Below are 24,704 nucleotides of genomic sequence, written 5' to 3'. Positions count from 1 at the left end.
TCCTGAATTCTCTTCTAGTCAATGGCACAGCTTCAGCTGTAAGCAGGGAACGATGAATTCCCTACATCCTCAAGCAGTGCTTAGTTGAGCTAAGAGCTATGACTGCGTTTTCAAACAAGAAAGGAACCTTTTCATAGCAGAGCACTCTAACACTAGGCTCCTGTGAACCTGTGGCAGATTTGGGAGCCACCACTTTTGCTTTAGAGACAGCAGCAATCACTGTTGCAATCTGTAAGCAGCACTGCCCAGCACACATTACGTGTGTTTTCTCTGCACATATCAGATAAAACATCACAGGACTTCAGTTGCAGTTTCATAAGCAAGTAAGTTAAGATTTTCCTGCTGCTGAGAAGGCTTTATTTCTCCTCCTTAGCTTTTCTGATCACTCACTTTCGCTGGCAACAGAAGCAGCATACTGCAGAAGCAGAACTGTGACCAGCAACAGCCCCAGGTGGCTGCCCACCAGCTGGGAATTCCTTGCTCTGAATCACCTCTGCAAGGTGCTGAAGCACTTATTTCTCTTGAGACTAAGGCACAGAGTACTAAAATTGTTGGTTTGGATTTTTTTCTGAATATTGTGGAAAGTAAATTAAAAGAGCAGCAGTAATTAATGTTTTTTTTTGTAGTCAGGGCATAACTAACATTGATATCAGAAGGAATTCAGAATCTGGGTTTCACCAGGAATACCATTATCTCTATGAAAACAAAAGCTAAATATGGTCTTTAAACATCTTACTATGCCAGAACAATTACTAGAGAAAATAAACTTTAACTTAGCTAGTTAAATAAGAGACAATGTTATTGCCTTATGTTCTTTCCATTTATGTGTTCAAGATTATTTGGGAGGTACTGAAGAAGCAGTGCCACAAAACAAATTCTTGCAATTTTTCAATGAACAACACTTTTCCTTCTAGTTTTAATGCACAGAACTACAGGCATTTGAGGATGAGCAAACCCATGGAAAGGACACCAAGGAAAAAAACTGAACACCTAAGAAAGGCATGCAAAAAAAAAATGCACATCTTATAGGGAGAGTGTGACGTGAAGGAACCGAGACTGATGAGTGAGAACAAACATTCTTTCCCCTTTGCTCACTATTTTGTTTCTTTGCTTCAACTGCAGGCAAAGGATTTAACCCTTTCCACTCCCTGTCAGGAGACAACTGATCCCTACTAACCAGAAAGTCTTTGGTGAGTGGGCAACTCCAAAAGAGCAAATGTCCAAATTCTGATCCACTTTACTGATTTTATTTTTTTTAACTGATCACTTCACACGCTTTGGAAGTTACTGTAGGGAAATGCACATGACTAGCACCTCTGTCATTTAAGATGAAGATCACTAAAATACATATTCTGCTACAGACCACACATTCACATTCCCTTTGCTTCTTTTTCACCACACGTTATTTTTATTTCTTACTGGTACCTTTACAAAGCAGGTGCTCGCCCGCACCGAGGCTCACCAGCTCCCCGCACACTGCTGGCAGCGCACACTGCTCTCAGCCCCTCACCCTCAGAGGTTTGCAATAACCACGTTCTGAGCTACGAGTGCATGGACAGCAGCAGGCCGCGCACAATTACAAGCATTCCTTTCCCTCTACAAGACCTCAGGAAGCCAGGCACCCCGCCCGGGCTACACTCCCCGAGGAGGGCAGCTCTACACCCCGCTCCCTCACAGCTCTCCAACCTCCTCAGGGCCGCGGGCGGAGCCGAAACGCCGCCCTGCAGAGCTGCCCACAGCCGCACCCTGGACGGGCGGGAAAACCTCCTGACCCCCAGCTCCTCTCGCGCACGCGCGATAACCCCCTCACAGTGCGCAAGCCCCGAGCCCCCCAGCTATTATGCGCCGCGCGGAGTTGCGCATGCGCAGCCTCGAGTGCCGTCGGGCCGGTCGGGCCGGTCCTGCCCATAGCGCGCAGGCGCGGTACCTCCCCACTACTGCGCACACGTCGTCACCTCCCATGGCGGCTCCCTCCCCTCCCCGTAGTGTAGTTGTGGCCGTGACGTCAGCGGTGGCGGCCATTACACGGGCAGTGCGAGCGAGAGAGCGGCAGAGCTGCCGTGGGTAGGGCGCCGTTTCGCCCGCCACTCCCGTAACTTCTGCTGTGCTGCGTCTGCCGGCAGCGCGTTGTTGGGGCCTCCGGGAGGAGCAGCGGCAGCTGGTGAGGAGGAGGAGGAGGCGGAGGAGGAGGAGGGGGCGGCGGCGGCGAGAGAGCGGGTGCGTGCGGGATGGAGGAGAAGGTGTTCACCAAGGAGCTCGACCAGTGGGTGGAGCAGCTCAACGAGTGCAAGCAGCTGTCCGAGGGGCAGGTGAAGAGCCTCTGCGAGAAGGTGAGCGGCGGAGCAGGGGGGAGGGCGGCGTGCGGCCGCGGGGACGGCGGGGCGGGGGCGGCTCCTCCTGGCCGGGCGGGCGCGGAGAGGGCTGCGAAGAGAACGGCGGAGCGGTGCCGGAGCCGCGGAGCGGCTTTGCGGGGCTCTGCTCGGCTCCGCTCGGCGCCGCCCGCGCGGCCCGGTGCTGCCTCAGCCGCGGCCCCTCGGCGGGCAGCGCCGCGGCCTGGCCCCGCCTCCCACCTTTTCATCGCCTCCTAAAATGGCGCCGCTGCCGGGATCCGCGGCTCGAGACCCCCGTGCGCCGCCGGGCCCGGCGCTGCCCTGTGGGGATGGCTGAGGGCGGGCCGTGTGACACGGGGGGACGGGGCAGGGGGAGCGCGACGTGAGATCAGAGCGGGGCTCCGAGCTGCCGTGAGACCGGCAGCTTTTTCTTTTTTTCTTCTCCTTTTAAATATAAGAGCACGCTTAGTTATGATTGAGATGGAAGGTTGGGTTGACTTTGGGAGTCGTTTGTTCAGAATAAAATGGCGCTCTGTGAAATGAAGCTCGTGTCGCTGTTGATTTCTGTGGTGACTGATGGGGAATGCTGGGATCTGCAGACCGGAGTGCTGTGCTGTGTTTGTTATACAGGAAGATCTTAAAATCAGCCCCAGACAGACCGTGCTCTGAAATGAAAGGGAATAAGAGCTGTAGGGATACCTTGGTTGTATTGTCCGGTAATGCTCCAATGAATTGAATGAAAGGGATTAATAAACCTATCAAGGTTTATTATTTTTTTCCTGGAGGTTTTATTTTCATCCATCCTTCAACTGAAGGAATTGCCTTTTTTGGGGGACCTGGAAATCAATGCGTATGGAAGTTACCGACGTACATGGTTCTAAAGAAGGCTGCATGCCTACTGCAGGAAGAAATGAGGGTATTTTAAGTTTGGCACTATGCCTTCAAATACTACAGCATGTTAGTTTAGAAGCAAACTGTTTCCAGAGGACTTAGAATTAACTTGCAGGGCTTTTGGCCAGATGTGTTCTTGTTGTGTCCAATTTTCAGTTGACTGACATTCCAGCAACTTGAAATCATAACCATTAGGTATGGTTTGTGTATTTAAAACTGCGCTGCAAGCAAGTAGCAGTTTAGGGATTGTTTTCCATGTGTGTCTCCAGTGACAGCAGTCCGGCTTCTTCCTTGTGTCCTGTTTGCCATTATTGATATGCTGATTCAAGGTCTGAATCCTGGGTGGGTATTTCTAGTGAGGCTGTATGGTAATCTGTAAGAACCCAAGGAATAAATTAAATGCTTTTCATTTACTGCATGTTCTGGATAGGTGAGGAGTAGGCATACCAATAGAAACTGTACAAAAGGCACTATAGTCATGTTCATAATTTGTGTGAGAATGGAGGTGTTTTCATTTTTTTCTAATGAAGAATTGAAATAGACTTTATTTCTGGATGAGTGTGTAGTGTTCATCACCAAAATAGATTCTTGACACTAGGAAAGAAAAAATTGTCTTCACCTGAAATTGTCTTCATGCTTCTGACAGGTTTTCAAGGCAAGGAATCACGAGGCAGGTGGGAGTAGCGAACTCTTCTGGTGAGGCTGAAGGAATCATAAGTGATGAGTTGTGGGAATTGTTTGTTTTGGTTAAGGCGTTGGAATTAGGTTACAGAAAGCTGTCTGTCCAACTGCTGTATTCTGAGATGAAAGACTGCAAAAATAGGAGAATGATGTGAAAATACCACTGAGCAGCAGCCACACTTTGCCACAAGTTGGGTGTTGGAGCCAGCTCCAGACCAAAGGTGGCATCTCTTTGGGTAGCGTGACACTGTGCTTGAGATAAAGCTCTCTCTCTCTTACTGGGCTGCAGTCAGTACTTTGTGAGGTACATCCAGGCTGTCTGTGTTACAGAAGAATGATAACTATTGGTGGATTTACCAGGGCTTCCTGCTAGTGGTAAGTAGGGTGCTGTGTGATTGCCAGTGCAAGCAATTGGAAGCTGTCCTCAGAGGCCCAAGCTTTCCATTGTCCTTCCGTCCCCTCTGGTGGGTTGCTGTGTTCCCAGAAGCAGGGCATTAGCTGAATTCTGTAGGTCTGCTAAGGGTCCTCATTTATCCTGTTTCCAGGCTTCCAGCACCAGCTCTCAGCAGTACTGAATTATGCATCATGTTTTCATTATTGTCAGTAGTTGTATGAATGCAATCACACCCAAAGGTTATGTTTTTCCATAAAGAACTTACATGTTAAGGATGGTGTCAGCTCTAGTTACTGTTCCGAATGACGGGTGAAGACCCTATCAGACAGAAGCTGTCATTCCTCAGTGCACTGAGCTGTAGCTAGGATAGGGAAAAGTAATCATTCTTGTGAGAGCTTTTCCCTGTAACACACGGTTTATTAGGTGATCCTCCTGACTGGTATTTCTGGATCTTTTGAGGCTTTGTGTGTGAAGACTGGTGCCTGTTTCGAGTAAGGTGAAGCCTGAGGGCTCTGTTGTGTTTCAGTATTGATACCAAAAGAACATAACAGCTATTTGCAAACACCATGTCAGCACAGTATCTAAATGCCATTCATGCATTGCAGTTACTCTCTTGGTGCATCCTGTGTTGTGCCTCATTCCCTCGGTGGTGGTAACTGGTAGAAATGTCTTCTAGAGCTAGGAATAATTTGTAGCCACAAACAATATCTGCTTTCATAGACTTGAAAAAAGTCTAAGTGACAATTAAATTATTCTAATGTTAATATTTTCTATTAATTTTGCTACAGCAGTGACAGATTCTTATGTGCTTTAAGTATTCCTTAAGTGTTAGCTTTGAAGGACTGTTACAAATATGTGCCTTACTCAAGTATGGCATTTATGACATTGGCCACATTTTCCCTGCTGAGGCTGAATTGTACACTGGCTGCTGTCTGTGTACAGAGGAGAAAGGAAGTCCTTTGTGGCCAGGTGAGGTTTTTTTCCGCTGCCCACTTACAACAAGGCTGCTGTTCTTTTCCATCCTTTGTGGGAAGTGGTCTCGTTGGGACTGTTCTGATGCACAGCTCAGGAAAGGTGGGATGGCAGTCCAGAATGGAATGCAGGAGTGAGCTGAATTTGTGGATGCCATCCCCATGGGTTATTTCAGAATCTATCTCTGAGTGGAGGAGATGTCTGGGAGCCTCTCGCTGAGAAGAGCTGGGCTGTGAGTGGCTTTGAACATAGCCCCCAGTTTCTTGAAGCAGGCAAGCTGGTTGTACGCTGTGGTGCATTGTCAGGGCTCTCACTGTGTACTTCAGCTGTGTTTTACTGTTAACTGCATGGATGGTGGTGCTATCTAAAAATTTGTTAATTGAATGGAGTTCTGATATCACTAAGCCCTTTTCTAGGAGCCTGGATTGACACCTTGTCTCTGTAGCTTTTGATCTGTAACAAAGTTTGTGATCACACTTGCTATTTGGTCTGTCACCACTGCTAACTTTCCTAGCATAAGTGTTTCTGGGCTGTGCTGATTTCTGGTACACTGGCTTGTCAGAAGTGGCTTTTTTTTCCTTCTGTCATCCGCCACCTTTAACATCAGGTCTTCCATTAGATTTTCTGAGTCTAATTGCCAATGAGAACAAGCCAAACATGCGTACCAACTGCAGCTGTACCGACTGCTTGAACTCCTTCAGCTTTCTTTAAGCACTGTGGTTCTAGGAGGGCAGTGTGTTACTGATGCAGCTCATTTTTGGGTCAAAAGAAAAACCTGTGGTCAAAGTTCACTTCTTATGTAGCACAGGACGAGCAAGTTTTGTGAAGCATGCTGTTCCAAGCTGTTACTGCCCTGACATCTCTGCCCCAGTTCTTCAGAGGCTCTGTTCCTTTGTCTCCGCTGTATTAGCTTTGTGCAGGACATGCTGTGCATCCCTGCACTTCTGACAGAAGAAGGGAGAAGACAGTGGAGGGCACAGTGTTTCATGTCTTATTTGCTACCACATTGGCTTATGGAGTCAGTAAAAAAGAAACTGCTGTGGGCAGGAGGGCCCTCTTCAGTTGTTCAGTGAGGATGGGAGGACAGGAGAAGGCTGGAGACTCCTTTGTTACTGGCTATTGAATTTACTTGGGGATTGAGCTGTTAATGCTTCGATCTCTGGAGAATTACAGGGTGAGAAGGTTTTTGTGACATTTTAATGACTGCTTTAGGTTATTGTGGAATGCTTTCACAAAGAAAGATGCTTTCACTCCCAAGTGTTCTTACGATAGCATTAATATAAAATGGAAAGTGTTCCCGTGCACAGAAGATATTTGAAGTGTCAGCCTTGCCAGCCTTCTCACCTAGTGCTGATTACAACACTTTGGTTATGTGTATGAGAAATCTGTCTTCTGTGCATCGCTTCTTGTAGTGCTAACAGCTTTCTCTTTGGTATTCTGTGAAATTGAGTTGTGCTGCTGTTAGTACTTCTTTCTTTTAATTAGTTTTTACTCACCACATTCATTGTAATCAGATGGAGTGAAAGATATTCCAGTGTTGTCATTTTGGGCATAGCTTAAAATAACAGAAGTGAGTGTTAGTAAGTCAGAGCAAGTTTGTACTTGAGTTTCTACGGTGTAAGGATAACGACACGGACAAGACTGTAGATTGATGTCCCTTTGCAGATCTACCTCTGGTAAAGCTGTTGCCTCCCAGGATCTGATGACGGTGCTGCTCTGTGATTGCTCCCAGGCCATGCTCAGTTAGTCATCACGGATGCCTTAAGCAGTGTAATGACCTTACCTGTCTGGCTTTGGCATGAGTTATGGAGGGCTTGTGCAGATGGCTCTGCTGAGAGGCTCCAAGGAGCAATGATACAATTTCCCTTCTCACTTAGGGACCCTTAAAGAGTACAGCAGCATTCAATAACACCGTTGTTGCTGTAGACTTCTTTCTTTAGGCAATATGTTAAGCTGGAAAAAGCAGGTAGTTTATTCCTGGCTAAAGAATAAATACCCAGTTGAGCAACTCTCCGACGTTTCTGCAGGGTATGTAGGAAGTACCTTCCAATATGGGTGTTGAATCCTTGCTCTCTGGTTCTGAAGTACATATCTTCAGTAGGACACGTGCCTGCCCAGCCGGCCAGCTGATACCTGACTGCATTTAACATCACTGTGCCTGGCTGTGGTTGGAGTTATTTGAACAAGAAAATCCTACAGATCTACCGCCATCAGTTTAGCTTCACTTATCAGACCCACTGGTTTGGGAAAGGCTTCAACCTATTTCTTTTTTTCATAAAAAATGAATTCAGCTTGCTACTATGGGCAGGGCTGAAGGCAGTCTGTATCATTGATCAGCTTCATGCATTATTACTGTTACTCTTTTACTTGGATCTCCAATATAGAGAGGGACCCATCTGGTTTTCCTAATTGATTTGGCTTCTTGATTTTTTTTTCCTAGATTATTTAAAATTCAAAGTTAAGGGCACAAAGAAAGCTTGAATATTGTGAAATGATTATGACATTGAATTCTTTTGGGGATGCCCCTTCCTGTCCTCATTTTCTCCTGGTCCACTATTGTTACTTAAATAGCACTTCCTCTTCTCCTAAATCTCTCTCCAAGGGAAGCAGCATTCTTTTCAGTTACTATGAGATATGTACAGCTGCTAATGATTTTTGCAAATTGAGGTTGAAGGGAATATCAAGACTGTAGAAAGTGTCAGTCATTGTTGTGCAGTTTGAAGGAATAGAGAATTACTTGGCAAAAGTTAACTGCCTGTACTCATTCTTACAGACCTTCTAGAATTCTTAGGAGAAATAAAGTGATTGTCTCACCTAATCTCACATGCAGTGCTGGCATTAGGATTAATATCTTGGTTGGCCAGCATCTTGTGTTTGTTCAGTTACTCTTCTAAGCAAATAGAAATTGCTAAGAGTGAGGCAGCAGTAGTTGCTCTGCTGTAGTGGCAAAGAAAGGTACTTAGCTTTGTGGTGAAATATTAAGCTGGTTTCTACTAAGCTTTTTGAGTTAGGTGTCTGTAGTTTGCTCACGTAGTCATTGAGATAGCGGCCGCTGTTCTTTTGTACACTAAATACAACTTCTGAGTTCATTTGTTAGTTCTGTTTGCCCAGCCCTGAGAAAATTAAGGGCCACAGATTTGCAGTGGGTTGCTTGTGACACGCATTGCCAGGAGCTGCACTGTGATGGAGCAGGCATGCTGCTTCCTTCACCTAGTTCCAAACCTCCAGAATGCCTGCAGTGGGTGACATTAGCAGTGGGGTATTGGTGGTGCACACCAAGTCAGAGTAGACAGGATGCTCTTTGTTTCGGTCATGGAAGAGTATTTTGCTGCTGTCAGTACTTTTGTGTTGGATGGAAATTCTGTTTTTCTTGCTGTGGAATACTAAGTAGTTAAATGTTAATTGAGAGCTTTGAATTTTAATTTTATTTTTGCATGTGCATTCACATTGAACTCCTTAGTGGATTCTGAAGTTCAGAATTAAGCAGGTTCCCTTTTGTGCTGTGTAGTCTGACTGCTGTCATAGCATCTTCAGAGGTGAATGATATCAGAGGCCTGATGTCTCTACTTTTGTTTAAAAGGTCAGACTGTAAAAGAAAACCCCTTTTGCTCTAAAAGCGGCCCACGTTTGATTTGGGCATCTTTCCTCTGCAGGTAGGGACTGGGAACACTTGGAGGAAACAGAAATGCCTTTATTTTGTAGAAGAGCTGCTGACTTTGCACGGAACTGGGACCTCTTCCAGGCCGTGATGCTGGCTGGCTAAAACCAGCCTTCATCCCAATTAGCTGATCATTGTGGCTTTAGTCACATCCTGTGCATGTTGATGGCAGGAAGCTGTGGGTGTGGCTGAAGTCTTCGATCTCTACTAAATATCTGTATGGTAACTACAGGTGCGTGACTTTGTCTCGGTTACGGTGGATGCCTTTCCATACAAGCTTTATTAGACAGCGTGGGGCTTACAGGTGTGAGTTTTGGTCTTCCAAGAATGCATTACGGATTTCCACAGCGACTGCAGAGCTGTTGTCTCATTAAAGTGATGCTTGTATTTCCTTTACTGAGTTAGTATTAATCTTTTGATAAGTGCTTTATTGCGCTGATTCAGCATTGCACAGCAGTTTCAAATACTGCTTTTATGGCTCAGTGAAGCCACAGTAATGTTTCCTGCTCTTATTTTTTCTGTATTATGTGCCTCACAGAGTAGGTACTTGGTTTGAGCTATCAGAGCTTCTGCTAGAAGGCAATGATCTGAGCAGGGCTGGGCATGAAAAAGAAATACTGCATGTTCTAGAAACAAAAGGGAAATTGTATACTGGTGAATGGAAGAGATTTGTCAGAAATGGACCAGTTCAGATGTGTTTTATCTCAGGTATGACGTATTCTGCTTATGAAGCAGACTTGCCCTCAGCAGTATGAGAGTGGCTGGGTTGCAGCCCTCGAGCTGTGAGCTGTAATCTGTGTCTTGTTGGGCAGAAATGCAGGCAGAGAACAAGGGAGATGGGAGATAGCCAGAGTGCAGGCAGCTCCTGCCTATCGTTAAATAAAATCCTGCAGATCTGAAAATCCAACCCCAATGACTTCAGTAGTCAGACATCTTTTTTGAATTTTTTGCACCCCAGCCTGTTATAAAATGTGGTGCTTGCTTGAATCTTTGTTTTAAAACAATGGAACTAATGTTTGTATTTTAAGAATGAGTTTTTGCTGTTTTTGGCATATAAGGAGGTGCTTTGTAAACAAGAAAAATACAGTGCTTTACTGTTCATTCATCACTTTCAAAGATGTGCAGCAGTCCTGGAAGGTTTGGATCCTGAAGTTGGAGGTTTTATTTTCATCCACTAATAATCCTATTACTGTAAAGTGGAAATTGTTTTCTTGTGCCTTTAAACCAGCCTTAGTTTCAGTCCTGTCTTCTGCCTCTCTTGAGTTTGCACAAGCTGCCTTTTCCCCAGAAAAACAGTTGAGTAAGCAGATACTGCAGATACTGAGAAGTGAACTCCAGCAGCGTGACTGAAGCGACGTGTGTTTGGTACGTGGTGATGGTTGGGACTTTGAGGTTGCCCTAAGGTAGCACATGACTTTCCACATTGACAGCGGTTGTGTGGGACAGATTTGACTGAGTTCTGGTACTTTTTTCCTCGTGTCTTACAGCTGCATGTAGGGACTTGCCATTGCAGTTGCATGCTGCTGATATTGGGCATTTGCTTCAGTGTATTGACCCTTTAGAATGTAGAATACAGCTTAAACCTCCTGTGGAGTCATGAGAACTGAAGTCCCGCAGAAGCTCAGGGGTCTCTTAATGTTAAGAGTTGTTAAGAAATGAAAAATGTCTAAGAAACAAAAACACTGGTAAGTGCTTGAGGAAAATCTTGAATTTTGGCATTGCCTGTTTATGTAGAGATAGGCAGTGAAACCTGAATGTTTGAAAATGTTAGTGTCAAAATACTGTGAAGTGTTGCACTGCCATCCCTGGCAATAGGTCACAGGGTTCTTGAAGTGGGAATCAGGGCTGCCTTCACTGCCCTGCTCCTCCCTCATCAGGTGGCCTGGTGCAGGGCTCTGCTGTGCTGGATGCTGCTACCTGCCTCCCTGCTGGCTGTAAGCGTGGTGGCTGCTGGTGGCACTTCCATTCTGCTGAAGAATGTGACTGAGCTAATAGCATCGTCATGGCTCTGAGGGAAGGGATCATTCAGTGGGGAATGAAACCAAGTAAGGTTGCACAGGCTGGTGTGTGTCCTGTACCAAGCTGGAGTCACCCATGCTTCAGTGATATTAGTAACAGCTTGACTTCGTGAACCTTGTTGTGAAATTGTATTACATCTACTCTTGTCTTGCCAGCCTGTGTTTCTGTAATGTCACAGTGTATTCCAACAGTTGTGACTGAAAATGCAGAAACAGGGTACAGCTGATGGTTTTTCAGTGTTATTTTCCACTTCCAACTCTCCTGAAGCTCTTTTTTAAACACTCGTATACTGCTTAAGCAGTTCAGTGTATGCCATTGCTAATGCTGTGGGACATGAGACTGTAAATGGGCTAAGCAGGTCATAAGTTGGTATTTCACTAAACTTGCTTCAAGAACATGAAAATACGTAGATGACTACACCAGCATCCTTTTGCTGCAGGATTTAAATGGAGATTGCTGTTTTGCAAGTTGACCTGGAACCGTCTTTTTCTATCAGCGTGGCTGTCTGACTTACCTGTGTGCTCAGTCGTCTGCATATCTGAGTGATTTAATATTTCAAAAACTGAGGAAGTGACAGCTCCACAGAGAATGATGCCATTTTCATCTCAGTCAGCATAAAAGTTGCATCCCTTTGATGAAAAATGAATGCAGCATTCCTTGTGTGATGCTTCCAGTGCATTACGAAATGGCATTATGGCAGTAGAAAGTGTTCTAATTAAAGAATGCTTTTTTGTATTGAAGTGCTATACGTCTCTGTAACTTTCTCTGTCAAAGGAGAACTGGGATGGGTAATGCTTCTGACTGTAGTGGTGTATTAGAGGAGGCTCGGGCTGTTAGAACACCTCCAGAACACCCGGTGAGTGTCACTGCATTAAAATGAACTTAAGTCAGACTATCTTAAAATAAATTGATGTTTTTAGCATCCACCACGAGCCACCAGCGGCCATCTTTGGCACCAGGCACAGTGTGAGTGGAAACTCGTGTGACTTGACTTCTGTTGTCAGTAGGTCTGCAGAGTAATTTAACTTTGTTACTCATTTTCAGTATCTCAAGCAGTGTTGGGCAGGGTGCTGAACCATGACTGCATTTTGCATTTCTTCCTAGTGTTGAATGGAATCTTTGCATCTCCGTCATTAAAGTGTGTGTTGCTGGCCATTGGTGTTTGAAATGGTTGCTGGCTGGGCAGCTTGGATAACAACCAGGAGCAGAGGGACCACGGCTGGGGGTGTCCATCACTGCCCAGCTGATAGCTTCACAGCTAAGTGGGAATGTGGACGGAGCAGCATGCTCCTTAACGAGCCTGGTTCTTGTTGGACCAGGTATTTAACCTCTTGTTTAGATTTTAATTTCAGATATTTCATTCCTAACTTTCCAAATCTGCTTTTCAAATGGTGGTGACTTTTTTTTTTTTCTTTCTACAATGTCTCAAAATACTTCTCTGCTTAGCAGAAAGTCTCCAAAACAAGTATGCAGCTTTAGATATCAGCTTAGGTTTGAGTTGCCGGGTTAGGTTTGAGAAAGCAGTGAGAGAAATGACCCTAAAATGAATGTGGTGTTGCTCTTCCGCCCGTCTCTCATGCTGCTGTGTGTTTCAGGGTATCTGGGATTTGGTGTGGCCACGTGTAGGTGGTATTTAGTGCTGTTACAGTGAGTTCCGTGGGCATCATGCAGTTCTGTGGAGCAGAATGCAGTTTTCATGTTCTCTTCTTGGTAATATAATGAGGTTAAATGTATCCTTTTTGAATAGGAACACTGGTGCTTGAAAGGCGTAAATCTTAATAGATGGCAACTTGTAAACTTGCAGCTATTTATATTTCTAATGCCTCCAATACTCCCTTGATTTAGAAAATAATTGTGTGTATTTATAGATTGTTGTCAGAGCAGTCACCAGCAACTGGCATCATGATGGTAAGATTGAGGAATTCTGGCAGCATTACCTTCTTGATGCTATAATTAGTTTTGCTGTTTGTAGGAACTTGTCAGCAACTTGTGTGTGCAAAACTTTGGGGGAGAAAATGAAGAGAGCAAAAATCCACTTCTTTCTTCAGCTTATAAAGGGCACATCTGTGTGTACTTACAACACACACAAAGTTACTGCGTGGTTGGTAGGAACTGTGAATGTTGGTTGAGTTCTTGCTTTTGCTTCAGGTAGGATCTTCTGCTGTATACAAAGAGATGCACACGTAGCAAACTGTCATCCAGCTTCTGAAGCAAGACATCTGAAGTGTGGGACCCAGCTGTGGCTGGTTAACAGTGCCATGTTCACATCCTGGATACAGCTGTGTCTGAGTTCAGGCTTTGGAAGGGCTGGGAATAAGCTACTTGCATGACTGTAGGCTTACTGCAAACTTTACAGTCCCAGAGATGATGGTCACTGATCTGAAGGCAGTTGTGCTACCTTTCTTGGAGCTGCTTTATAATACCTATCAGTTTTTTCTAAACTGGAAACTAATTCTGAAATACCCATTGGATGCTGTGTGGGGGGGAGAAAGCCCAATTCTTAAAAGACAACAAAAGAAAAACACCCAAAAGTTTTAAAAAGTCTTTGCATGAAGCCAAGTTTTGCAGGTAGATAAGCTCCTATTCCATGTGCTTCAGAGAAGGACGAGAGCTCATAAAAAGGGCAGGTAATGTAACGTTGCAGATAGTGGAGCATATGGTGAGTGAAAACTGCTCACAGGCAATCTTACGACTTCTCTGTTTTTGTTTCTAGGCTAAAGAAATTCTGACAAAAGAATCCAACGTACAGGAAGTGCGATGTCCTGTCACAGTGTGTGGAGATGTGCACGGGCAGTTTCACGACCTCATGGAACTCTTCAGAATTGGAGGCAAATCACCAGACACAAATTATTTGTTTATGGGGGACTATGTTGACAGAGGCTATTACTCAGTTGAAACAGTCACGTTGCTTGTAGCTCTTAAGGTAATTTTTCCTCTGTACCATCCAGTATAAAATGTAACTGTCCTGACTGCATTTGATATCAGTATGAATTTACTGCAAAGGTTTATAGGTACAAAAAGTGAAATGTTGGCTGTGTTGTCAAAAATATTTTTTACAAACCTGTAAAGATGTAGTATTTCTGAAAGGCCTGGATAACTTTGTCTAAAGGGAGCTGTGCATTTATTTCTATCTTTAAATGTGGAAGCAGCAGTCTTTAAAGATGTGAGATAACAGCTTAGTGCACAAAGGGTAGTGAAGTCCACTGCTGACAGTGGATAAAACCTGTACTTCATCTCAAGGCAACTGAAGACTGGCGTCATTTAGCTGGGTGGTTTTTTTTTTTTCCTTTAAGGTTGTAATTTAATTTGTTCTTATTGCTTAATTGGCACATTATGGGGAGGGGAAGAGAAGCAAATGGTGGTTTTGGGCAGTGCATGTTGTGCCCCTAACATGTCTTCCACTGTTGTGTTCAGGTCCGTTACCGTGAACGTATCACAATTCTTCGAGGGAACCATGAAAGCAGGCAGATCACACAAGTATATGGTTTCTATGATGAATGTTTAAGAAAATATGGGAATGCAAATGTTTGGAAGTACTTTACAGACCTTTTTGATTACCTTCCTCTAACTGCCTTGGTGGATGGCCAGGTAGGTTGAACTTGGACAAAGTTAAAAGTTGCTGGTTGTGAAGGGAGCTATTAACACTGTATTCAGTGAGCTCGCAGCTTGAAAATAACCTCCTGGAAATTTTTCTTAATTGTTTATACTAAATAGTTATAATAAACAATTGAGATTTCATAATGTCTCTTTCAGATTTTCTGTCTACATGGTGGCCTCTCTCCATCAATAGATACGCTGGATCACATCAGAGCACTGGATCGCTTGCAGGAAGTTCCCCATGAGGTATATTGAAGATTAATTATCTTAACTCACAGTGCAATTCATGATTCAGCATATGTTGGGCATTTTAATATATACAAAGGCAGAAAATCAGGTTCAAAACGATGTAGCAATTTGAAAATACCTGTCTTGCCTACTAGTCTTCTGCAGGAAAATTAAGGGACACATTCTTGCCTGATGTTACAAAGCAGATTTTAATATCTCAGAGGTGAGAACTGCTTCTGTGAAATTTTATTCCATTAAAATTAACTTCCTTGTGAGTATTTTAAGCTTTAACTGCACTATATTGTAGCTGATAGGTGGGGTTTTGCTTACATTTTCTTTCCAAGCCTTAAAGAGATGCTGCAGTAAGCTGTGCAGGGTCATGAGAGTGGACGTTGTGGCTTTTGTTCTTCCTTTTTTTTCCCTTTTTTTGGTTCAGTTCATGAAATACTTTCCAAATCTCTTACAGGGTCCAATGTGTGACTTGCTATGGTCAGATCCAGATGATCGTGGTGGCTGGGGAATTTCTCCTCGAGGTGCAGGTTATACATTTGGACAGGATATTTCAGAAACCTTTAACCATGCTAATGGCCTTACATTGGTTTCAAGAGCTCATCAGTTGGTAATGGAGGTAAGCAGCCAAGGCTGTGTTTAAGCTGTTGGTAGTGGAGTTGTGGTGCCTGAGATGCAGACTTGGCCTCTTTACAAGGTAGAGGGATGTGTGTGGTTTCTTCTTAGTCTCTGATTGTCCCTAGAAGTTAACCTCTAGTCATCAAAACCAGAACCCACACCTAGCTTTAAAAGATGGTCTAATTCAGAGTTGGTATTTCAATTTTTAACAACGCAGTGGAGAATTCCTGCTGTTTTTCAGTGTGCTCATCTACTGCTTACTAGGAAGGTGTTATATGCTATGGTGCAATTCCTTTTTTCCCTTTTCAGTTAAGAGAAATAGACATACAGCCTTAATGTTGTTTAAAACTGCAAAGCCAATGTAGGGTTTTGCACGTTGAAATTCAGTTTCATAGTCAGTTATGGGGTGCAACAAATGAACGTGGTTTTCCTAAACAGTTTATTTTCCTCTGCAGGGGTACAACTGGTGCCATGATCGGAATGTAGTCACAATTTTCAGTGCTCCAAACTATTGCTACCGTTGTGGCAACCAGGCTGCAATTATGGAACTTGATGATACTTTAAAATACTCCTTGTAAGTATGCTTAAACATGAGATCCGTGTTGCACATGATTTTAAGATTTGATCAGTGGTATTTTGCTACATTAACTACTTATGGTTTTGAGGTATGGTTTTACCCTGTGCACATTCAGGAGGTGAGGTGAGGGTGGAATTGTTGAGCTGCTGATATCTAAAAGCGTTGCAGTTCCATATTGGGAATGGCTGTTGACATCTAGACATGTCATTAAGCTCATTAGATACAATAAAGTGAGAGTGTAATGAAATACTACAGAGGTAAGTAATTGGAAAGTCAGAATACTGTCAGGTGGGAGGTAGTTATGCCCACCTGTAAGTCTAGGGGAAGAGACTTTGAATCTGGTTAGGACACTGACTTTACAAAGCTGTTACAGCAGTTTTAGCAATAAATGAGGAATTCACAAAGCTTTGTGTAAATTTCGATAATTACAGGAGACTTTTAATGTCCAGATGTGTACTGACTGGTATCTGACCAGTTTGAGCCTAAAGCCAAGAGCTGTTTCTTTCAAGTGCATAGAAGTAATCCAAAGATGGGTTTAAAGCAATTGGAAGAAATACCTGCGCGTGACTGGAATGCTGTCATTAATGCAGATGCTTTTCAGTTTGCAGTTCGACCCAGCGCCGCGCAGAGGTGAGCCGCACGTTACTCGTCGCACCCCGGACTACTTCCTGTAAAGAGAGTACAGAGCTGTACAGTATTGCCATGAACCATATGTTGACCTAAAGAAAACGGGAAGAGCAACAGTAACTCCAAAGTGTCAGAAAATATGTAACATTCAAACTTGTTTTCACATGGACCAAAAGACGTGCCATATTCAAATACAAAGCCTCTTGTCGTCAACAACTGTGACCACTTTAGAATGAACCAGTCCATTGCATGCTGAAGCAACATTGTTGGTCGAGAAACCAGTTTCTGGCATAGCGCTATTTGTAGTTACTTTTGCTTTCTCTGAGAGACTGCAAATAATAAGATGTAGACATTAACACCTCGTGAATACATTTAACTTTCCATTTAGCTATAGCTTTATTCAGCATGACTGTAGATAAGGATAGCAGCAAACAATCATTGAAGCTTAAAGAACATTTTTAAAATAAGTACCAAGGCTTCATATTTGTTCTGAAACTGTTTGTTTGTTTTATTTTCAGGGAATACTGTTTAATTTAATTGTATTGATTTTTTTTTTTTTTGTCTGCACTCAGTTCCCTTTTCCACTCTTTGCCCAACCATATTGTCCCTTGTAATGTCTGAGCATAGTGAATTACTTTGAACAGAACTGTTTTTTTTCTGTAAAACAATGTTACTGCAGGACAGAGCTGCAGTGTTTTTCATAATAAACTTGTGAACTAAGTATGGAAAAATGTCAAATTCTAATTGCATCTCAGGTCAGCTCTGGTTTAATAAACTAATGCACGGCTGGATAGGTTTTATAAACCTGGAGAGAAGTTTCTACCGTAAATAATGATAAAAATGAGGTGATTGAAGTGTGCTGGAAAACTGTGACCTGAATTCTATTGCAGGGAGATGTCTGGTCCTGTGATCTCGTGTAGCTGAGAACAGAGCTCACTTATTACTGAAATGTTGCTCTCTTTTTTTCCCTCTTGGTGCTCTGAAATATTCAAAAGTAGAAAAATACAGGATAAATTAACTGATCAAGCATGGCTTTTTTTCAAGTGTAAATCCAAGTTTGAGTTATTTCCATTGTAGGTGCTAATACTTCAGAAAGAAATCTGAAAGACTGAGAATAAAACCAGTTTTCTAAATATTAAAGGAATAACTTGAAATTCAGTACTATGTGTATTGCCCAAGCTTCCATTACAAAAATAAGTGTGATCTGTGTTAACTTCTGTTTAAAAACTTTCCTTTCTACTAATCTGAATCCAATGATGATTTTGTTCAAAGCACATTCAGATGTTTTGCATTATGAAGGCTCACACTTGCAGCTTCTTATTGGACATATCTTAAAAGAACTTAGATGGCTGCTGGCTGTTCTGATGGAAGGCCCTTGCTTTCATACTGTTTAAGAGACTCTGGATTTTGGGCTCAGTATAAAGACTGTGTGACCAAATAGAGGTTTTTTTTTAATACTGCTGGCTTGTGAGAGAAAACAGAAGTGTTGCAGATGTGCAGGCCTGCTTTCACACACTGTTTTGGACTCCCTTGCTTTTCTGAGGTTTTCTCTTGAAGGGCTGCTTAACTATCAAGCTTGCAAGGTGCTTCCTTTCAAATTCATTAATTCACACCTTTTCTGAAAGGCTGGAGGGGTTACTTCTTTCTTTAGCAAAAATCCTGCCTTCACACTTGCTGGAAAGCTCAGTCCTGAAATAATGCTCACGTGGAGGAGTTCCTTCTGTTATTGCTTTCTTTATAGCATGTTGGGAGCTTTTGCTTTGACCACTAACAAAAAAAAAGTTCCTTTGCTTTAGAGAGAGTTCATTAAGTCTCCTTTCCTCTTGCTTGCCATTCTCTGTATTTGGGCTTTGGCAGATAGATCTCCTGCCTTCACTGACACCATTCCACACCTTTGGCACTGCTGCAGTGGGAAGCAGTTCATTTGTTCTGTTTCTGCATGCACACGCAGGCAGTTGTTAGTAAAGTCGGTATGTTGACAGTCACTCCAGGTTTTGCACTTCTCTCCATAATTATGCTGTGACTGGCCATTTGCAGGCTTTTCTTTTTAAGAATAGCCCATTGTGAACAAGAATTACTGCTCTGGGATTAGTATTGCTGCTTGCCAGCCAGCTAGAAGGTGAGATTCAAGAGAAAATTTGAAGTGGAAATAATGGCCATCCAATTTTTCAGCAGCTGGCTGACTAGAAGTTCACCCAAGCTTCGCTTCAAACTGTGATGCTGCTGGCACGTAATTAGGATTTCAGTTTGTTTCACACACCAGTACTGACCTTTCTTTCTGCTCTGCAGAGACTGGTAGATTCCTTGGAAAGGTGATGTAGGAGTAGCTCAAAGTCCTGTATCTTCATCATTCAGTCATGCTTTTACTTGAATTTGTATATCAGATTGAAGTAAATGCCTCTCATTTGTAGAGGCCTGTTTGAACTAAGGAATCATTAAGCCAGAATCGAAGTATTGGTGCATACAGCAGAACACAGGAAAGCCTCTGGTAATTTCCTTTCTGAAAGGAGAAGATGGAAGCGTTTGGAACATACAGATTTGCAGGTTTTCTTTCCTTCGTTCTCGTAGCCTTTCTCTGCCTGCCCCTGCCTGCTGCCTGTCCCTTGGCATCCCCAGGCCTCAGCTGCCCTGCAGTGCATCCCACAGCCCTGCTGCCGTGGCTGATGTGGGCTCCTGTGTGTAGGTGCTGTTTTCTCCAAGGTGAATGGATGCTTGTGCTGCTAGGCTCAGGCTGAAGCCGGATAGTTTCCAGTTGCCCACGTTTTTGCACACAAGTTCGGTATCACTGCTCTGCTGCTTTAGATCTGACGATACCTGTAAGGTTTCTTGATGCACAGTGTGAAGATGGACAGAACTGGGTATCTTTTCTGTCTGCTTGGATGGTACTTCTGCCTTGGAGAAGAGGAGCTGTACACACTGCTGATGAAAGCTTTGACGTTTCATCTGCCTGCACCACCCTGGTTAGGATCAAAGGTCAGCGTGGAATTTTTTTTCACACTTGCTGAAAGTCACGTTGATAAGGGCTGTATGGTGAGGGCCTGGGGCAAAGTCTTTCCTCTGGCGATTTGAAAATTCAGTCTGAATTTCTAAAGGCCAGCTGCCCGTTTTCTCATGGACAACACAAAAATAAGGTATGGAAGTGCTCAGTTTATCTTCATAGTTTAATAAATACATCCCTGTGCTCCTCCCTCCTTACCCCTTCGTTTCCTTACTAGTTACACCACAAGTTCCTGCAGTAGGAGAAGCTGTGATGATGAACAGGACAGGGCTGAAGGCAAAGTGCACCTGTTTGTTCTGGAAAAATAGTCTGGTCTGGAAGAGGCAAGTGTTATCAAGTGACCACTCTGCATTTCAAATGGAGCGACGCTACCTTGGGTTAACTGAAGGTGTGGCCCCACTTACCTCCTTGTACACCAGCCATACACTTTTTAATTGCTTCTTGCTTTACCTGTATGCTGAGAATTTGTGGTAACGTAGGATTTGTTTCATTTATTTCTGGTCTGTACAACTTCTGCATTGCCATTCTCTCTAGGTTGTTGCAGTGTCCTGCCCAGACGTACAGTCTGCTTAGCTGTGGTTGTACAGGGATGCCTGCTCTGTATCAGTTCTCTGCATGTTCCAGGCAGGGTAGTTTGGAAACAGGTTAAGCATTAAGTAAAAATTACATTGGACTTCATACAGGGCATACATCTTCCAGGGCACATGAGCACACTAAGAAAGCCCTGCAGAGTAAGCAGCTGAGTCAGCTCACTGTGGTTTTTTAAAGTTTTGGTGCTCTCATTCATTTGGCTGTGCTCCTTCTGGATGAGAATGAAGACAAAGTGTTCTCTTGAGCAAGGGACTCAAGTTCTTGGGCATATATCCAGGAAAAGAAAGGCTGAGACAACACTTCAGGTTTTAAATTAAGCAGTGCAACATGTTTTAGCCTTTTAAAACCCGTGCTGTAGCTTAAAAGCATTAGTCCTTAAGGTGAGTTGAGCCTGATCTCAATTACTGTACAGTAAGCAACTGCTTATAGATGAAAAACTGATAGCTTCTAGTACGTAAAGCACAGATTGCTAATAGTATTTAAATGCTTACATATATACTGCTGACATACAGAAAACATAAAAGCATCACTTTTAGAGAAGGAGGGTACTGTGGTACTGGAAAAGATGAACTAGAGAGGCTCCAGAACATCTCTTCTTGGAAGGTTACAGGACTGGACCAGAAAAACACACGTGAGCTGCTGTTGGTGCTGGTGCTGCTTCAGACTGAGATGCATTCCAACCTTCTTGTGTTCAAAGAGCATCTCGCTTAGCTGCAGCACATGAGACCCACAGTACTTTATCCCATTACCTCATTGTCAAACTGCTGTGAAGATGTCAGGGCCTTGGTTTTGGTTTGCAACACGAACTAAAGACAGATGTAGGTGTATGCAGTGTCTCAAATTGGCATCAGCTCATTGCTGCTGATTTTCCGATGCCTGCATTGTGCCACCTTCACTGGGTGATGGAAGAGGAGGAGCACAACCTGAGCTGAGCATCTCTGGTGGAAGCTGTGGGCTGGGTGCTGTTGATGAGAACCATCAACACTGCAAATAAATGCAGCATTCTGTAAGATGGTATAAATGGAACTAAACATTTGTAACTTGGCCCTCTTAGTGACTTCTCTATCCGTATTTCTCATCAGATCACCCCTGAGTGCAACTGTTCTCTTAAAAAAGAAACAAAACAAAACAAAACAGGAGCAGTCTAAAATGGGATTATACATTTAAATACAATGTGCTGAATTATCAAATAGGACTCTACTTTTTAAACCAGTTTCCATCATGTTTGATGGAAAGACTTCAGCCTGTTTTCCTGCTGCCTGTCCTCAGGTGGTTTGAGACCACCACCACCATGCTGGTCAAATGTAAGACTGTCAAAACCCATCTTTATTGTAGCTGTCAGTGTACATTCTGTGGAAATAGGGAGGCCTTGGAGGAGGGCTGCTGGGAAGGAGCCTCTGCTGCTCATTCTGTGCCTGACCCACTTTACAGTCGGCTTTGCTCACGCTCTGCCACCGCCTTTGTCCTCAGGGAAATGGGATGCTGCCTGGCACTGCCCTGCCCTGGGTGAGCTGTGTTGGCTCCGAGTGGCTGCTCCAGCTTCTCCTTTCCAAACAGACAATTCTGTGTTCTTGAGGTTTGTCCAGTGTTAGCTCAGCCACCTCGGCACTTCGCTGCACTGTCACTTTTCCACCACGTTCTCTTTTTAAAATGTTTTCAATTAGCCTGACTTGTGAAATGTACTACATTTATTCCCATGGACTTTGAAACCTTAAAGCCTCTGCTTTGTATCATCCATGGCATCAGTACCAGCCCAGAATCTGCCTTTTGGACTTTGAACAGCTGCAAGGCTGTGTAACAGCACCGTGCAGCCACAGAACTAGGGCTGAGGGCACCTCTGGATACCTCTGGCACCTGCTGCTCCACCAGAGCCTGGCACTGTGTCCTGGTGTGTTTGGAGGTCTCCATGGAGACCCCAGCACCTGTCTGGGTACCCATATGTCCATGCTTCATCACCCACACGGTAAAGAAAAACCCTGTGAAGTCAAATCAGTTTACTGAAATATCACTGTCACTGCTCAGAGGTCTTCACAAATTCAAAATAGCTGCTGGAAGCTGTTCTGAAGGCCAGTTACAGTAAGTCACTCCTGTTCTGTTCTTGCTCTGGCAGCCACGCATTCCTTACAAACCATCAAGTGCAGCATGGCCCCACTTGTGTGCCATGTGGCATTAGGAACCCTTCTGCTAACCGTGCTGGAAGTGGGGGAGCTGCCACCCAGCAGCATCTCCCTCCCTATGTAGAAACAGGGACTGCAGGATTTGAGTGGTCCAAGTTATTTCTGTGGACGCTAGGGCAAAAATGGTACAAACCCCAGTATGTGCATGGAGTCAGACTGCAGATGAGGTTAGGAAAAGCAGCAAATATGCTTGAGGTATGTTTGCCTTTCTTTTGAATAACTTTCCCCTCATCTTTAATCTTTTATGCTGTCTCAAATCCTCACAGTTAGGCAAGGAGAGCACATAAATGTCATTTGAGGGAGAAACAGGAGCTGATAAAGAAATTAAAAAATCAGTTGATATTGCCTGAGACAATTTGGTTGAGTTTCATCCGCCTACTGCTGTTACATCATCTCAACTGCAGGCTCTGCTTCCCTCAGTGCCTACTCACTGCCCTGCTTTCCTGGGGCACAACTTGCACAGAAAGCAACGTCTAAGGATGTTTCTGTTTCACAGGTTTTGATGAAGTGAAGACACAATTTTTCTGGAATTTAGTGGAGACAAGGATTTTCTTTCTTTTCTGCTGCGTTGTTGCAACGTTGCTTTAAATAACACTGGCACAAGCAGAAGCAGCTCAGCAGTATTTTTCCAGCATCTGTATCAGACAAAAAAAAAGTGCTTCTTGCTTGCTCTCAAAAATGTTCCCTACCTTCTGCATTCCTTGAAGAATAAAACAGACTCCTGTGATTCTGACAGCCTGTGCATACACACCAGCCTCTTGTCCAGGCTCAGCAGTCACACCTTGCTTCCCAGCAGTGACACCAGGCTCTGCCACAGCAGTTGTGGTCTCCTGAAGTTCAGTCCTTGCAGGCTCACCTTCCCTTTGGTCAGTAAATGCAGACTGAGTCCTGTGATTGGTGGAGCAGAGCCTTTCAAGGTCTTTCAAGCCTGGTTCTCTCTAGGCTTTGATAATCCCATGTAACACTTGTATTAAGAAAGTACTCATCTTTTTACATCAGGTTATCTCCATAATCTCTAAATCGCAATCACTGCTAACAAAGAGCATTTCTCTGTCTATGAAAATGCAGTGTGAAGTAGTTAGGTTTTTTTTTGGGGGGGGAGGAAGAGGACATAGATAAGAGAATATGCTTGTTTTTAGCTAAACAGCCAAGAGGAATAGCTGCAAACAGTCCAAGGTTCTGGACTAATCCAGTGCTGTGTCCAGGAGGCTGCTCTGTTGCTAACGTCATGTTCAGTGTCACATCTCCCTTCCCCCTATGGCTGCGCAGCTGCTCAGCTGGCTTCTGCCCACAGCCCAGTGATGCTGCAAGAATGTAGGTCAGATCTCTTCTGGATCTGATAAGTGTTCAATTAAGCTTACACTGATCTTGGTTGCTCCAATCATTTCACATATTTGCTATAGTGTTAATCTTCCCCCTTCTTCAGAATTCTCAGTAGTACAAGGTCCTTAATTGTAATTTATCTGTGACTGATACCTAGTACAATTGCCTTTGCAACTCAGGATGGTGATGCTGAGGCTTAGGATTATTTGCATTGGAATGATTACCTGTGCACGTAACAATTGAGATTGGTATTTATTTTTTTAAATCTTGTTCTTTGCTTCGCAGCTTTAGTGAAGGATGAGTCTCCTGTGGTGCTAACACTGGCTTGCAGGACTTTGACCACGACAAAGACAGCAAAAAAGCATTCAGACTAGCTTTGAGAGATTCCCTACACGATATGTAGGGCACAGGGAGGTGGCCTTCGTGTGATTACAGCCTATCTGTGACAGTTGTCTGCCACTTCTTAGTTGGGTGTTTTTGTTGCTTTAGCTTTCTCAGACCTTCTAATTCAACAGATAAATTCAAAATCCACTGCAAACTCAGTTTTCTCTTTGGCACCTTCAGTGACTCCTATCAAGTGTAATGCTTAATCCCTTTGAATTATAAACCAAGCACAGATCCTGTTTAGACATGGAATTTTGCTGTCTGCCTGTTTCTAGATTTTATTAATTTGCCTTGTGCGGAGAGCAAACCCTTCCACTGACTTTGATTTGCAGGCTGAGAGAATTTGTGCTTACTGACTAGAAACCTCGATCTTGGGCAGCGTCAGGAAAAAGTGCTTAGGACTTGCAGACATTTTCTGTAGGCTGCTTTCTGTGCTTTCTGTCACCATCTGATCCTCTAATCAAGGAGCGTTAAATAATTTAAAAAGCACATTTAAAGAACATAAAGGTACTGTTGTTTATTTTAATGCAGCAAAAGTCTTTTTTTTTTTTTTTTTTTTTTTTTTTTCCCCACAGTGAAGCCATGAGATGAAGGGATTTTAGAGGAAGGAGGTAAATGTGCTGAGGCATA

At 43.7% G+C, this 24,704-nt stretch overlaps 1 protein-coding gene across 1 annotated transcript; it reads left to right on the top strand.

Annotated features, from left to right (window-relative positions):
- Positions 1-1,999: 1,999 nt before the first annotated feature.
- On the top strand, positions 2,000-17,322 carry PPP2CA (protein phosphatase 2 catalytic subunit alpha). The gene is made up of 7 exons (XM_042881495.1): positions 2,000-2,330; positions 13,659-13,868; positions 14,360-14,533; positions 14,699-14,788; positions 15,237-15,398; positions 15,853-15,971; positions 16,576-17,322. The coding sequence occupies exons 1-7, from the start codon at positions 2,229-2,231 to the stop codon at positions 16,646-16,648; spliced, it is 930 nt and encodes a 309-aa protein (XP_042737429.1). The 5' UTR covers positions 2,000-2,228; the 3' UTR covers positions 16,649-17,322.
- The last annotated feature ends 7,382 nt before the right edge of the window (positions 17,323-24,704 follow it).

This window comes from Lagopus leucura, unplaced genomic scaffold (assembly GCF_019238085.1).
Source record: "Lagopus leucura isolate 7727_CA_CO unplaced genomic scaffold, USGS_WTPT01 Super-Scaffold_100030, whole genome shotgun sequence".
In the NCBI taxonomy this organism is placed as follows: domain Eukaryota; kingdom Metazoa; phylum Chordata; class Aves; order Galliformes; family Phasianidae; genus Lagopus; species Lagopus leucura.
The sequence above is the reverse complement of the archived record's forward strand: the minus strand, read 5'-3'. Positions and strand labels throughout refer to the sequence as shown.